Here is a 13,321-nt window from a genome sequence, read left to right as displayed (position 1 = left end):
AGAGAAGAGTTTATCCATAACCATGAAGATTGAATCAAAACCTTTTGTTGTCCTAGGGAGTTTTAATATGAAATTTGTATCTTCCCAAGGATCATTTGCAAAAGGTGAAGGAGTATAGAGTTCATGAGACATTGCCTTGGGTGTAGTTTGAAAACAAGAATTGTACCTAAGGTAATGTCTTTGAACCTCTTTTCTCATGGGGGACAAAAGTTTTCCTTTTAAAAGCTCTAGAGTTTTATCAACTCCAATTTGACCCATGAGTTCTCCTTCTTGAAGACTTTTTCTCTTATGTGTCAAGATAGTCTTGTTGTTACAACCATTGTTTATGAGAATTTGTACACTTTGCAATGGTTGTCTCAATAAGACATGACAAGTTTCTTTAGACACTACTTCACATAAAAATTTGTTTTTGTAGATGCTTATAGAAAACTTGACATTCACTTGGTGATATCCTAGCACATATGAGAAATAATCTATTTCATTTTTATCTATGCAAGCTTCTTTTAAAGACTCTTCTTTTTTGCTTAGGCTTGCAAGTGTTCCTTTACAAAAGGTAAGGCTTTGAGGTTGTTCAACAAGACACATATTTTCAAAGGTATTTTTAGATCCTTTGTCTTGTTGAATGACCTTGTGGGAAGGAACACTCTTCTCCCACGCCTTTTGTTCCTCAGGGATCTTCTCATGCTTTTTTTTTCTTTTTCTTTTTCTTTAGCTTCCCTTTCGACTTCCTCTCTTTTCTTTTGTATTTTTCTTTCCTTTCTTTCTTTATGGGAAGCAAACAATTTTTCTACCCTCATTTCCCAATCTAGGCAAGCTTCTATATTTTCTTTTCCATGGGAATGGGGTTGGTCTACCCTAACCTCTCTTGGGTTTTCTTGTTCTTTTCTATCTCTTCTATGTCTTCTAGGGGGTGCTTGATAATAATCATTTATTCTAAGGCTTCCCTCCCCAAAAGAATCATGATCTTTAGAGATAGATGCATGACAAGGTAATTTTTTAAAATGTGAGACTTCTCATCCTTTGCTTTAGTCAATACATTAAGTTTAGTCTCACTCTCCAATTGTGATGTGATTCCACTAGCACAATTAGAATGATTCTTGACATTCTTAGGAATCATCTTGAGTTGGTTAAGAGCTAGGCACTTTATCATAGAAATGGATCAAGGTTCTATGAACAAGAACTCACCAAAACTAGAGCCAAAACACAAACTCATATAGAAGATCCAATTATTGTCAAATTGAACCGAACAAAAAGGCACAAAAGCTAAGCACACTGAAATTGAATGCTGGAAATTAAATTGAACCGAACAAAAAGCTAGAAAACGAAGAAGAAAGATGAAGAACAACAAGGCATAATGAAAGAACCGAAGCAACACAAACTACAGCTGAAACTGCCGAACCAAAATCAACAAGGAAACAAGCTAAGACAAGGAAATAACAAAAGAAGAAAGGAAGGAGAAGAGAGTGCTCATGAAGATGGATGTATGGTTGGATGATCACGCCACTAGAAGGATGGTTGCTCCTAGATGAGTGTGCTGCCGCCACTTGAGGACACCATGGATCCTTCAAGATGAGACTAGAGAAGAAGGCTCAAAAGCTCTCCAATGATCACTCAAAATTTAAGTATAGTTTCTTTTCTCTAAAATTCAAATCTGAAATTTACAAAGGAAGCACCTCTATTTATAGCCTAAGGTGCTGAAATGCAAGCTAAACAATTTCAAATTTCCCCCCTAAATCATTCTAGAACCGGCGCCTATTTACAAGGCATGAGGAAGGTGTGACCTCTTCCTTCACTTTGGCACCTCCTATTCTACTCCTACACCTATCTACTAATACACCCCCCCTCCTAAAGCTCCTAACTAAAGCCTAAAAGATGCTATAACAAAAGAGGTTTCTAATGTTTCCCTCTAAGCACCTTCAACCAAAGAAATTACAAAAAGAGAAAATAAATGTCCCCTAGCTCCTAAAGCTTTGAACATGCTTCTTGTAAGCCTTTGATGTGGGCTTTGACCTCCATGGGCGTCCTCCATTTGTGCCTGTACCTCTTCTTGATCTTGTTGATTGGCCTCCATGTCCTCTTGAGCTTGATCTCCATCAAATTGTCTATATGCAATTGATTGCACAGTTTGTGAAACTTCTTTCAAAAGAGTTTTTAAAGATTTTAATTCACTTCCAATAGACTTTGTAGAATGAGAAGAAGAAGACATGACTAAAACTTTGTGTATACAAGTATTTTACCTTGAGAAAATTTAGGGAAGTCAAAGAAGGTAGTCTTCCAAGTAAGGGAGGTGAGTTACAGTGGACTACTTAAGTACCAAGCCTTGCCTTAGCCAAAGACTATCCCTTAATGCTTCACACAAAACTTTCTCTTAGTAAATCACTTAAAACACAATTAAGTTGGAGAAATCAAAATTTTGATGCAAGAAAGCAATGCAACTAGCTAATTAACCAAGCAAGACAAATTAACAAAGCTTATACAAGGCAACACAAATGAAAAGCGTAGCTAATTTAAGCAAGGAAAGCAATTAAAGACAATTAACAATTTGCTAATTAAAACCTCTACACTAGTCGGCCCTAGGTGAGGCTTCTTGGACACTTTGAGCCCTTGAAGACATACTCACCGTCTAAGTACGTAATTAAGAAGTAATTAACACAAACTATGTTGCAAAGAAATTAAGAAAACTCCCTTTGTTGATCCTCTTTTTGCTATTGGCACTTCCTTGGTTGTCTTTGCTTGTTGGGCCTTCCAAGTGTTTGTGGTGTTTTGGGAAAGTGTTTGATTCTGCCTTTGTCCTTGTTCCCCTTAGAATGAAGGTCCTAATTCTCCAATTCCAGCACCTATCAAGAAGACTAGACCTTACCCAAGTCAAATTTCCACTTAATCAAGCACCAAAAGAGAATAAATTCCAGCACCAAATTTAGAGGTCAAAGAATAAAAGCAAGAAACAAATTAATTAAAGAAAACAGTACCACACAAATGGAGTTAGATTGTGACAACTAGAAAGAGGTCCAAGAATTTTAGACAAGCAAAAAAAGGTAGGCACACAAAAGAATCCTAAGAATAGCACTAGAATTAGATTACGAAATAAAAAACAGCACCACTGGAAAATTGTTGTAAGCCAGAAACGTGTTTTTCCCCAATTTATGCTGAGCTTTGCTTTTTAGATTTGATTCTGAAATTTGATATGCAAGATATTCAAGATCTTAGCTAAAATATGGCGTTGGAATCACTCAAAACGCATGAACCATTTTTTTTTAATAAATGTTTCAATTTCAGTGTTCAGTTACGCCAGCTGTAGCGCCTCAGATTTGCACACTGATTTTAAAATATTTATCATTTTTTGTCTGTTGACTCTTTTGAGCTAATTCTTTTTTTTTTCTTTTCTATAACACTCTAATCTTGCATATTCCAGAGAATCAAAATTTTCCTATAAGTCAAAATATTTTTCTGGAACAAAACAGCCAGCACAGAGAATGTGAAACAGGGGATTCTGGAAAAACTGGAAAAAACAGTAAGATACCAAAATTTAAACACAAAGGAATTGAGAAAAGGAATTTGTGTAAGATCTAAACAAAAATATGAACTCAAACTAAAATTAAAAAGGCACCAAAAGATCAAATGAACAGCAGATTCTAAACAAAATTAGATACCCAAAATCAAGAAAAAATCAAGCTAAACAAAGGACTACTATGAATTGATGACATTGTGGATGAACATGACTTGACAAAACATATATGGATTCAGAAATTAAAAACTCAAAGAGCATAATATGAACCAAATTAAAAGTGCAATAAAGACTCAAAAACCTAAGAGAAAATAGCAACTCAAAGGTGTATGGAATCCTATCACAATTTGCACAAGAATTGTTCAAGATCAATTGAACAAAGTGCACCGGTTGGATCTTCCAAATAGCACACCAAAACAAATTAAAAATGTAAAAAACAGCAAGACAATTATGGAAACAAGATGAACAACATGAAATAAAGAAGAACTAAAAAATGAAAAGACCAAGAACAACTCATCTTTGAAGAACCTATGCTCATGATACCAAATGATGGCAAATTCATGAAGTTCTTCTTGAATCATGTAAAGGATGGTGCGGAAGCCATGGATGTGTGTGTGCAAGATCCTCCTAAGAGCTATGGTGATCTTGAAGGTGCATGGTATGTATGGAAGTTGGGAGGTTCGGCTAGCCCAAGGAAAGGTGAAGAATGTGAAGATTAGAGCCTAGAATCTAGGTAGAAGCAAAGCTTGGCACAAAAATGGCAGCATAACTTTACTCACAATAATCTTGAAAATACAAGGTGTAGGCTCCTCTTTTTATAGGCTAAAGAGGACCATAATGCAACCCTAATGCTAATCAAAATGAAATGCAAATTTACATCACATGGAGCACATGGCCATGTGGAGAATCCTTCTAGAAAGTGACCAAATCTTTAGCAAATCTAGGTCAAGTCTCATGGAATCAAGTTTATGCTATTTACACCACAACTAATACTAAGCTACCCCTAATGGGCCTTCATGTAGCATAAACAAATCTGCATGGATTCGCTTGGCCATGGGCTTAGCAATTTGGTCCTAGACGCTCCTTTCATTGGCCTAGACGCTCTCCACCTTGAGCTAGATGCTCCTCCCATTTGGCCTAGACGCTCTCCACCTTGAGCTAGACACTCCTCCCCTTTGGCCTAGACGCTCCTCCCTTAGCCCTAGACGCTCTTGGTTTGGCTTTGGATGCTCATGTCTTGGCTTTTGTCTTTCTTGTGAAGTTGTGCTTGGCCCTCTTCCATCATCCCCTCCCTCTTGAAAAGGATTTGTCCTCAAATCCAAAGCTTTTTCTTCAACTAGGGGGATGAGTGTGGCTGGATGGTGTCCATCATCTCCTCCTTCTTGAGAAGATCTATCCTCAGATCTACAGACTTGATCTCGGAAAGCAGCCTCTTGCTTTGCCAAAGCTTGTCCTCCCGGATCAAACGTCCACCTATAGAAATCATCAAATAAAGCATAGGTGTTAGTTTGAAAATCAATTTTACTATGTTGCCATTTTTGTTTTTCTTTTGGTTTTGGCAACTTTGGACAATGTTTCTCTTTTGATTGTTGTATGTGTTCTCTAATCATCTTATGCATTTTGAAATGTGCATTTGTGGTTACTTTCTCTTTAGGCATAAATCCTATAGGAGATGGTAACAACTCAAAAGGAGAAAGATGATTTAGCCCACATATAACCTTAAAAGTAGAAATATAAGTAGTTTTGTGAACTACTTTATGGTATGTATGCTCATCTCTAGAGTTGTGTGTGCACTTCATGATTATTCTAGGAATAGTAGAAAGAGCTAGATTTTCAAATGTATTTTGACCATGCGTTTGAGGATGATAAGAATTTAAAGTGTGTAACTTAGTTGCAAGTTTTCTAAAGGAAATCCTCAAATCATGGTTTGCGAAATTTGGAGCTCTATTCAACACTATGCTTGAGGATAAACCATGAAGATGTATCACTTCTCTAGAGAAGAGTTTATCCATAACCATGAAGATTGAATCAAAACCTTTTGTTGTCCTAGGGAGTTTTAATATGAAATTTGTATCTTCCCAAGGATCATTTGCAAAAGGTGAAGGAGTATAGAGTTCATGAGACATTGCCTTGGGTGTAGTTTGAAAACAAGAATTGTACCTAAGGTAATGTCTTTGAACCTCTTTTCTCATGGGGGACAAAAGTTTTCCTTTTAAAAGCTCTAGAGTTTTATCAACTCCAATTTGACCCATGAGTTCTCCTTCTTGAAGACTTTTTCTCTTATGTGTCAAGATAGTCTTGTTGTTACAACCATTGTTTATGAGAATTTGTACACTTTGCAATGGTTGTCTCAATAAGACATGACAAGTTTCTTTAGACACTACTTCACATAAAAATTTGTTTTTGTAGATGCTTATAGAAAACTTGACATTCACTTGGTGATATCCTAGCACATATGAGAAATAATCTATTTCATTTTTATCTATGCAAGCTTCTTTTAAAGACTCTTCTTTTTTGCTTAGGCTTGCAAGTGTTCCTTTACAAAAGGTAAGGCTTTGAGGTTGTTCAACAAGACACATATTTTCAAAGGTATTTTTAGATCCTTTGTCTTGTTGAATGACCTTGTGGGAAGGAACACTCTTCTCCCACGCCTTTTGTTCCTCAGGGATCTTCTCATGCTTTTTTTTTCTTTTTCTTTTTCTTTAGCTTCCCTTTCGACTTCCTCTCTTTTCTTTTGTATTTTTCTTTCCTTTCTTTCTTTATGGGAAGCAAACAATTTTTCTACCCTCATTTCCCAATCTAGGCAAGCTTCTATATTTTCTTTTCCATGGGAATGGGGTTGGTCTACCCTAACCTCTCTTGGGTTTTCTTGTTCTTTTCTATCTCTTCTATGTCTTCTAGGGGGTGCTTGATAATAATCATTTATTCTAAGGCTTCCCTCCCCAAAAGAATCATGATCTTTAGAGATAGATGCATGACAAGGTAATTTTTTAAAATGTGAGACTTCTCATCCTTTGCTTTAGTCAATACATTAAGTTTAGTCTCACTCTCCAATTGTGATGTGATTCCACTAGCACAATTAGAATGATTCTTGACATTCTTAGGAATCATCTTGAGTTGGTTAAGAGCTAGGCACTTTATCATAGAAATGGATCAAGGTTCTATGAACAAGAACTCACCAAAACTAGAGCCAAAACACAAACTCATATAGAAGATCCAATTATTGTCAAATTGAACCGAACAAAAAGGCACAAAAGCTAAGCACACTGAAATTGAATGCTGGAAATTAAATTGAACCGAACAAAAAGCTAGAAAACGAAGAAGAAAGATGAAGAACAACAAGGCATAATGAAAGAACCGAAGCAACACAAACTACAGCTGAAACTGCCGAACCAAAATCAACAAGGAAACAAGCTAAGACAAGGAAATAACAAAAGAAGAAAGGAAGGAGAAGAGAGTGCTCATGAAGATGGATGTATGGTTGGATGATCACGCCACTAGAAGGATGGTTGCTCCTAGATGAGTGTGCTGCCGCCACTTGAGGACACCATGGATCCTTCAAGATGAGACTAGAGAAGAAGGCTCAAAAGCTCTCCAATGATCACTCAAAATTTAAGTATAGTTTCTTTTCTCTAAAATTCAAATCTGAAATTTACAAAGGAAGCACCTCTATTTATAGCCTAAGGTGCTGAAATGCAAGCTAAACAATTTCAAATTTCCCCCCTAAATCATTCTAGAACCGGCGCCTATTTACAAGGCATGAGGAAGGTGTGACCTCTTCCTTCACTTTGGCACCTCCTATTCTACTCCTACACCTATCTACTAATACACCCCCCCTCCTAAAGCTCCTAACTAAAGCCTAAAAGATGCTATAACAAAAGAGGTTTCTAATGTTTCCCTCTAAGCACCTTCAACCAAAGAAATTACAAAAAGAGAAAATAAATGTCCCCTAGCTCCTAAAGCTTTGAACATGCTTCTTGTAAGCCTTTGATGTGGGCTTTGACCTCCATGGGCGTCCTCCATTTGTGCCTGTACCTCTTCTTGATCTTGTTGATTGGCCTCCATGTCCTCTTGAGCTTGATCTCCATCAAATTGTCTATATGCAATTGATTGCACAGTTTGTGAAACTTCTTTCAAAAGAGTTTTTAAAGATTTTAATTCACTTCCAATAGACTTTGTAGAATGAGAAGAAGAAGACATGACTAAAACTTTGTGTATACAAGTATTTTACCTTGAGAAAATTTAGGGAAGTCAAAGAAGGTAGTCTTCCAAGTAAGGGAGGTGAGTTACAGTGGACTACTTAAGTACCAAGCCTTGCCTTAGCCAAAGACTATCCCTTAATGCTTCACACAAAACTTTCTCTTAGTAAATCACTTAAAACACAATTAAGTTGGAGAAATCAAAATTTTGATGCAAGAAAGCAATGCAACTAGCTAATTAACCAAGCAAGACAAATTAACAAAGCTTATACAAGGCAACACAAATGAAAAGCGTAGCTAATTTAAGCAAGGAAAGCAATTAAAGACAATTAACAATTTGCTAATTAAAACCTCTACACTAGTCGGCCCTAGGTGAGGCTTCTTGGACACTTTGAGCCCTTGAAGACATACTCACCGTCTAAGTACGTAATTAAGAAGTAATTAACACAAACTATGTTGCAAAGAAATTAAGAAAACTCCCTTTGTTGATCCTCTTTTTGCTATTGGCACTTCCTTGGTTGTCTTTGCTTGTTGGGCCTTCCAAGTGTTTGTGGTGTTTTGGGAAAGTGTTTGATTCTGCCTTTGTCCTTGTTCCCCTTAGAATGAAGGTCCTAATTCTCCAATTCCAGCACCTATCAAGAAGACTAGACCTTACCCAAGTCAAATTTCCACTTAATCAAGCACCAAAAGAGAATAAATTCCAGCACCAAATTTAGAGGTCAAAGAATAAAAGCAAGAAACAAATTAATTAAAGAAAACAGTACCACACAAATGGAGTTAGATTGTGACAACTAGAAAGAGGTCCAAGAATTTTAGACAAGCAAAAAAAGGTAGGCACACAAAAGAATCCTAAGAATAGCACTAGAATTAGATTACGAAATAAAAAACAGCACCACTGGAAAATTGTTGTAAGCCAGAAACGTGTTTTTCCCCAATTTATGCTGAGCTTTGCTTTTTAGATTTGATTCTGAAATTTGATATGCAAGATATTCAAGATCTTAGCTAAAATATGGCGTTGGAATCACTCAAAACGCATGAACCATTTTTTTTTAATAAATGTTTCAATTTCAGTGTTCAGTTACGCCAGCTGTAGCGCCTCAGATTTGCACACTGATTTTAAAATATTTATCATTTTTTGTCTGTTGACTCTTTTGAGCTAATTCTTTTTTTTTTCTTTTCTATAACACTCTAATCTTGCATATTCCAGAGAATCAAAATTTTCCTATAAGTCAAAATATTTTTCTGGAACAAAACAGCCAGCACAGAGAATGTGAAACAGGGGATTCTGGAAAAACTGGAAAAAACAGTAAGATACCAAAATTTAAACACAAAGGAATTGAGAAAAGGAATTTGTGTAAGATCTAAACACAAATATGAACTCAAACTAAAATTAAAAAGGCACCAAAAGATCAAATGAACAGCAGATTCTAAACAAAATTAGATACCCAAAATCAAGAAAAAATCAAGCTAAACAAAGGACTACTATGAATTGATGACATTGTGGATGAACATGACTTGACAAAACATATATGGATTCAGAAATTAAAAACTCAAAGAGCATAATATGAACCAAATTAAAAGTGCAATAAAGACTCAAAAACCTAAGAGAAAATAGCAACTCAAAGGTGTATGGAATCCTATCACAATTTGCACAAGAATTGTTCAAGATCAATTGAACAAAGTGCACCGGTTGGATCTTCCAAATAGCACACCAAAACAAATTAAAAATGTAAAAAACAGCAAGACAATTATGGAAACAAGATGAACAACATGAAATAAAGAAGAACTAAAAAATGAAAAGACCAAGAACAACTCATCTTTGAAGAACCTATGCTCATGATACCAAATGATGGCAAATTCATGAAGTTCTTCTTGAATCATGTAAAGGATGGTGCGGAAGCCATGGATGTGTGTGTGCAAGATCCTCCTAAGAGCTATGGTGATCTTGAAGGTGCATGGTATGTATGGAAGTTGGGAGGTTCGGCTAGCCCAAGGAAAGGTGAAGAATGTGAAGATTAGAGCCTAGAATCTAGGTAGAAGCAAAGCTTGGCACAAAAATGGCAGCATAACTTTACTCACAATAATCTTGAAAATACAAGGTGTAGGCTCCTCTTTTTATAGGCTAAAGAGGACCATAATGCAACCCTAATGCTAATCAAAATGAAATGCAAATTTACATCACATGGAGCACATGGCCATGTGGAGAATCCTTCTAGAAAGTGACCAAATCTTTAGCAAATCTAGGTCAAGTCTCATGGAATCAAGTTTATGCTATTTACACCACAACTAATACTAAGCTACCCCTAATGGGCCTTCATGTAGCATAAACAAATCTGCATGGATTCGCTTGGCCATGGGCTTAGCAATTTGGTCCTAGACGCTCCTTTCATTGGCCTAGACGCTCTCCACCTTGAGCTAGATGCTCCTCCCATTTGGCCTAGACGCTCTCCACCTTGAGCTAGACACTCCTCCCCTTTGGCCTAGACGCTCCTCCCTTAGCCCTAGACGCTCTTGGTTTGGCTTTGGATGCTCATGTCTTGGCTTTTGTCTTTCTTGTGAAGTTGTGCTTGGCCCTCTTCCATCATCCCCTCCCTCTTGAAAAGGATTTGTCCTCAAATCCAAAGCTTTTTCTTCAACTAGGGGGATGAGTGTGGCTGGATGGTGTCCATCATCTCCTCCTTCTTGAGAAGATCTATCCTCAGATCTACAGACTTGATCTCGGAAAGCAGCCTCTTGCTTTGCCAAAGCTTGTCCTCCCGGATCAAACGTCCACCTATAGAAATCATCAAATAAAGCATAGGTGTTAGTTTGAAAATCAATTTTACTATGTTGCCATTTTTGTTTTTCTTTTGGTTTTGGCAACTTTGGACAATGTTTCTCTTTTGATTGTTGTATGTGTTCTCTAATCATCTTATGCATTTTGAAATGTGCATTTGTGGTTACTTTCTCTTTAGGCATAAATCCTATAGGAGATGGTAACAACTCAAAAGGAGAAAGATGATTTAGCCCACATATAACCTTAAAAGTAGAAATATAAGTAGTTTTGTGAACTACTTTATGGTATGTATGCTCATCTCTAGAGTTGTGTGTGCACTTCATGATTATTCTAGGAATAGTAGAAAGAGCTAGATTTTCAAATGTATTTTGACCATGCGTTTGAGGATGATAAGAATTTAAAGTGTGTAACTTAGTTGCAAGTTTTCTAAAGGAAATCCTCAAATCATGGTTTGCGAAATTTGGAGCTCTATTCAACACTATGCTTGAGGATAAACCATGAAGATGTATCACTTCTCTAGAGAAGAGTTTATCCATAACCATGAAGATTGAATCAAAACCTTTTGTTGTCCTAGGGAGTTTTAATATGAAATTTGTATCTTCCCAAGGATCATTTGCAAAAGGTGAAGGAGTATAGAGTTCATGAGACATTGCCTTGGGTGTAGTTTGAAAACAAGAATTGTACCTAAGGTAATGTCTTTGAACCTCTTTTCTCATGGGGGACAAAAGTTTTCCTTTTAAAAGCTCTAGAGTTTTATCAACTCCAATTTGACCCATGAGTTCTCCTTCTTGAAGACTTTTTCTCTTATGTGTCAAGATAGTCTTGTTGTTACAACCATTGTTTATGAGAATTTGTACACTTTGCAATGGTTGTCTCAATAAGACATGACAAGTTTCTTTAGACACTACTTCACATAAAAATTTGTTTTTGTAGATGCTTATAGAAAACTTGACATTCACTTGGTGATATCCTAGCACATATGAGAAATAATCTATTTCATTTTTATCTATGCAAGCTTCTTTTAAAGACTCTTCTTTTTTGCTTAGGCTTGCAAGTGTTCCTTTACAAAAGGTAAGGCTTTGAGGTTGTTCAACAAGACACATATTTTCAAAGGTATTTTTAGATCCTTTGTCTTGTTGAATGACCTTGTGGGAAGGAACACTCTTCTCCCACGCCTTTTGTTCCTCAGGGATCTTCTCATGCTTTTTTTTTCTTTTTCTTTTTCTTTAGCTTCCCTTTCGACTTCCTCTCTTTTCTTTTGTATTTTTCTTTCCTTTCTTTCTTTATGGGAAGCAAACAATTTTTCTACCCTCATTTCCCAATCTAGGCAAGCTTCTATATTTTCTTTTCCATGGGAATGGGGTTGGTCTACCCTAACCTCTCTTGGGTTTTCTTGTTCTTTTCTATCTCTTCTATGTCTTCTAGGGGGTGCTTGATAATAATCATTTATTCTAAGGCTTCCCTCCCCAAAAGAATCATGATCTTTAGAGATAGATGCATGACAAGGTAATTTTTTAAAATGTGAGACTTCTCATCCTTTGCTTTAGTCAATACATTAAGTTTAGTCTCACTCTCCAATTGTGATGTGATTCCACTAGCACAATTAGAATGATTCTTGACATTCTTAGGAATCATCTTGAGTTGGTTAAGAGCTAGGCACTTTATCATAGAAATGGATCAAGGTTCTATGAACAAGAACTCACCAAAACTAGAGCCAAAACACAAACTCATATAGAAGATCCAATTATTGTCAAATTGAACCGAACAAAAAGGCACAAAAGCTAAGCACACTGAAATTGAATGCTGGAAATTAAATTGAACCGAACAAAAAGCTAGAAAACGAAGAAGAAAGATGAAGAACAACAAGGCATAATGAAAGAACCGAAGCAACACAAACTACAGCTGAAACTGCCGAACCAAAATCAACAAGGAAACAAGCTAAGACAAGGAAATAACAAAAGAAGAAAGGAAGGAGAAGAGAGTGCTCATGAAGATGGATGTATGGTTGGATGATCACGCCACTAGAAGGATGGTTGCTCCTAGATGAGTGTGCTGCCGCCACTTGAGGACACCATGGATCCTTCAAGATGAGACTAGAGAAGAAGGCTCAAAAGCTCTCCAATGATCACTCAAAATTTAAGTATAGTTTCTTTTCTCTAAAATTCAAATCTGAAATTTACAAAGGAAGCACCTCTATTTATAGCCTAAGGTGCTGAAATGCAAGCTAAACAATTTCAAATTTCCCCCCTAAATCATTCTAGAACCGGCGCCTATTTACAAGGCATGAGGAAGGTGTGACCTCTTCCTTCACTTTGGCACCTCCTATTCTACTCCTACACCTATCTACTAATACACCCCCCCTCCTAAAGCTCCTAACTAAAGCCTAAAAGATGCTATAACAAAAGAGGTTTCTAATGTTTCCCTCTAAGCACCTTCAACCAAAGAAATTACAAAAAGAGAAAATAAATGTCCCCTAGCTCCTAAAGCTTTGAACATGCTTCTTGTAAGCCTTTGATGTGGGCTGTGACCTCCATGGGCGTCCTCCATTTGTGCCTGTACCTCTTCTTGATCTTGTTGATTGGCCTCCATGTCCTCTTGAGCTTGATCTCCATCAAATTGTCTATATGCAATTGATTGCACAGTTTGTGAAACTTCTTTCAAAAGAGTTTTTAAAGATTTTAATTCACTTCCAATAGACTTTGTAGAATGAGAAGAAGAAGACATGACTAAAACTTTGTGTATACAAGTATTTTACCTTGAGAAAATTTAGGGAAGTCAAAGAAGGTAGTCTTCCAAGTAAGGGAGGTGAGTTACAGTGGACTACTTAAGTACCAAGCCTTG

The 13,321-nt window shown here is 36.6% G+C and overlaps 1 protein-coding gene across 1 annotated transcript; it reads right to left on the bottom strand.

Moving 5' to 3' along the window:
• Positions 1 to 4,296: 4,296 nt before the first annotated feature.
• On the bottom strand, positions 4,297 to 6,160 carry LOC137834445 (uncharacterized). Its single transcript, XM_068642496.1, has 2 exons — positions 4,658 to 6,160; positions 4,297 to 4,614 (listed from the first exon to the last, which is right to left on the bottom strand). The coding sequence occupies exons 1-2, from the start codon at positions 6,082 to 6,084 to the stop codon at positions 4,509 to 4,511; spliced, it is 1,533 nt and encodes a 510-aa protein (XP_068498597.1). The 5' UTR covers positions 6,085 to 6,160; the 3' UTR covers positions 4,297 to 4,508.
• Positions 6,161 to 13,321: the final 7,161 nt, after the last annotated feature.

The sequence above is a fragment of the Phaseolus vulgaris genome, chromosome 5, assembly GCF_000499845.2.
Source record: "Phaseolus vulgaris cultivar G19833 chromosome 5, P. vulgaris v2.0, whole genome shotgun sequence".
Taxonomy (NCBI): Eukaryota; Viridiplantae; Streptophyta; class Magnoliopsida; order Fabales; family Fabaceae; genus Phaseolus; species Phaseolus vulgaris.
This window is presented reverse-complemented; position numbering and strand designations above follow the sequence as displayed.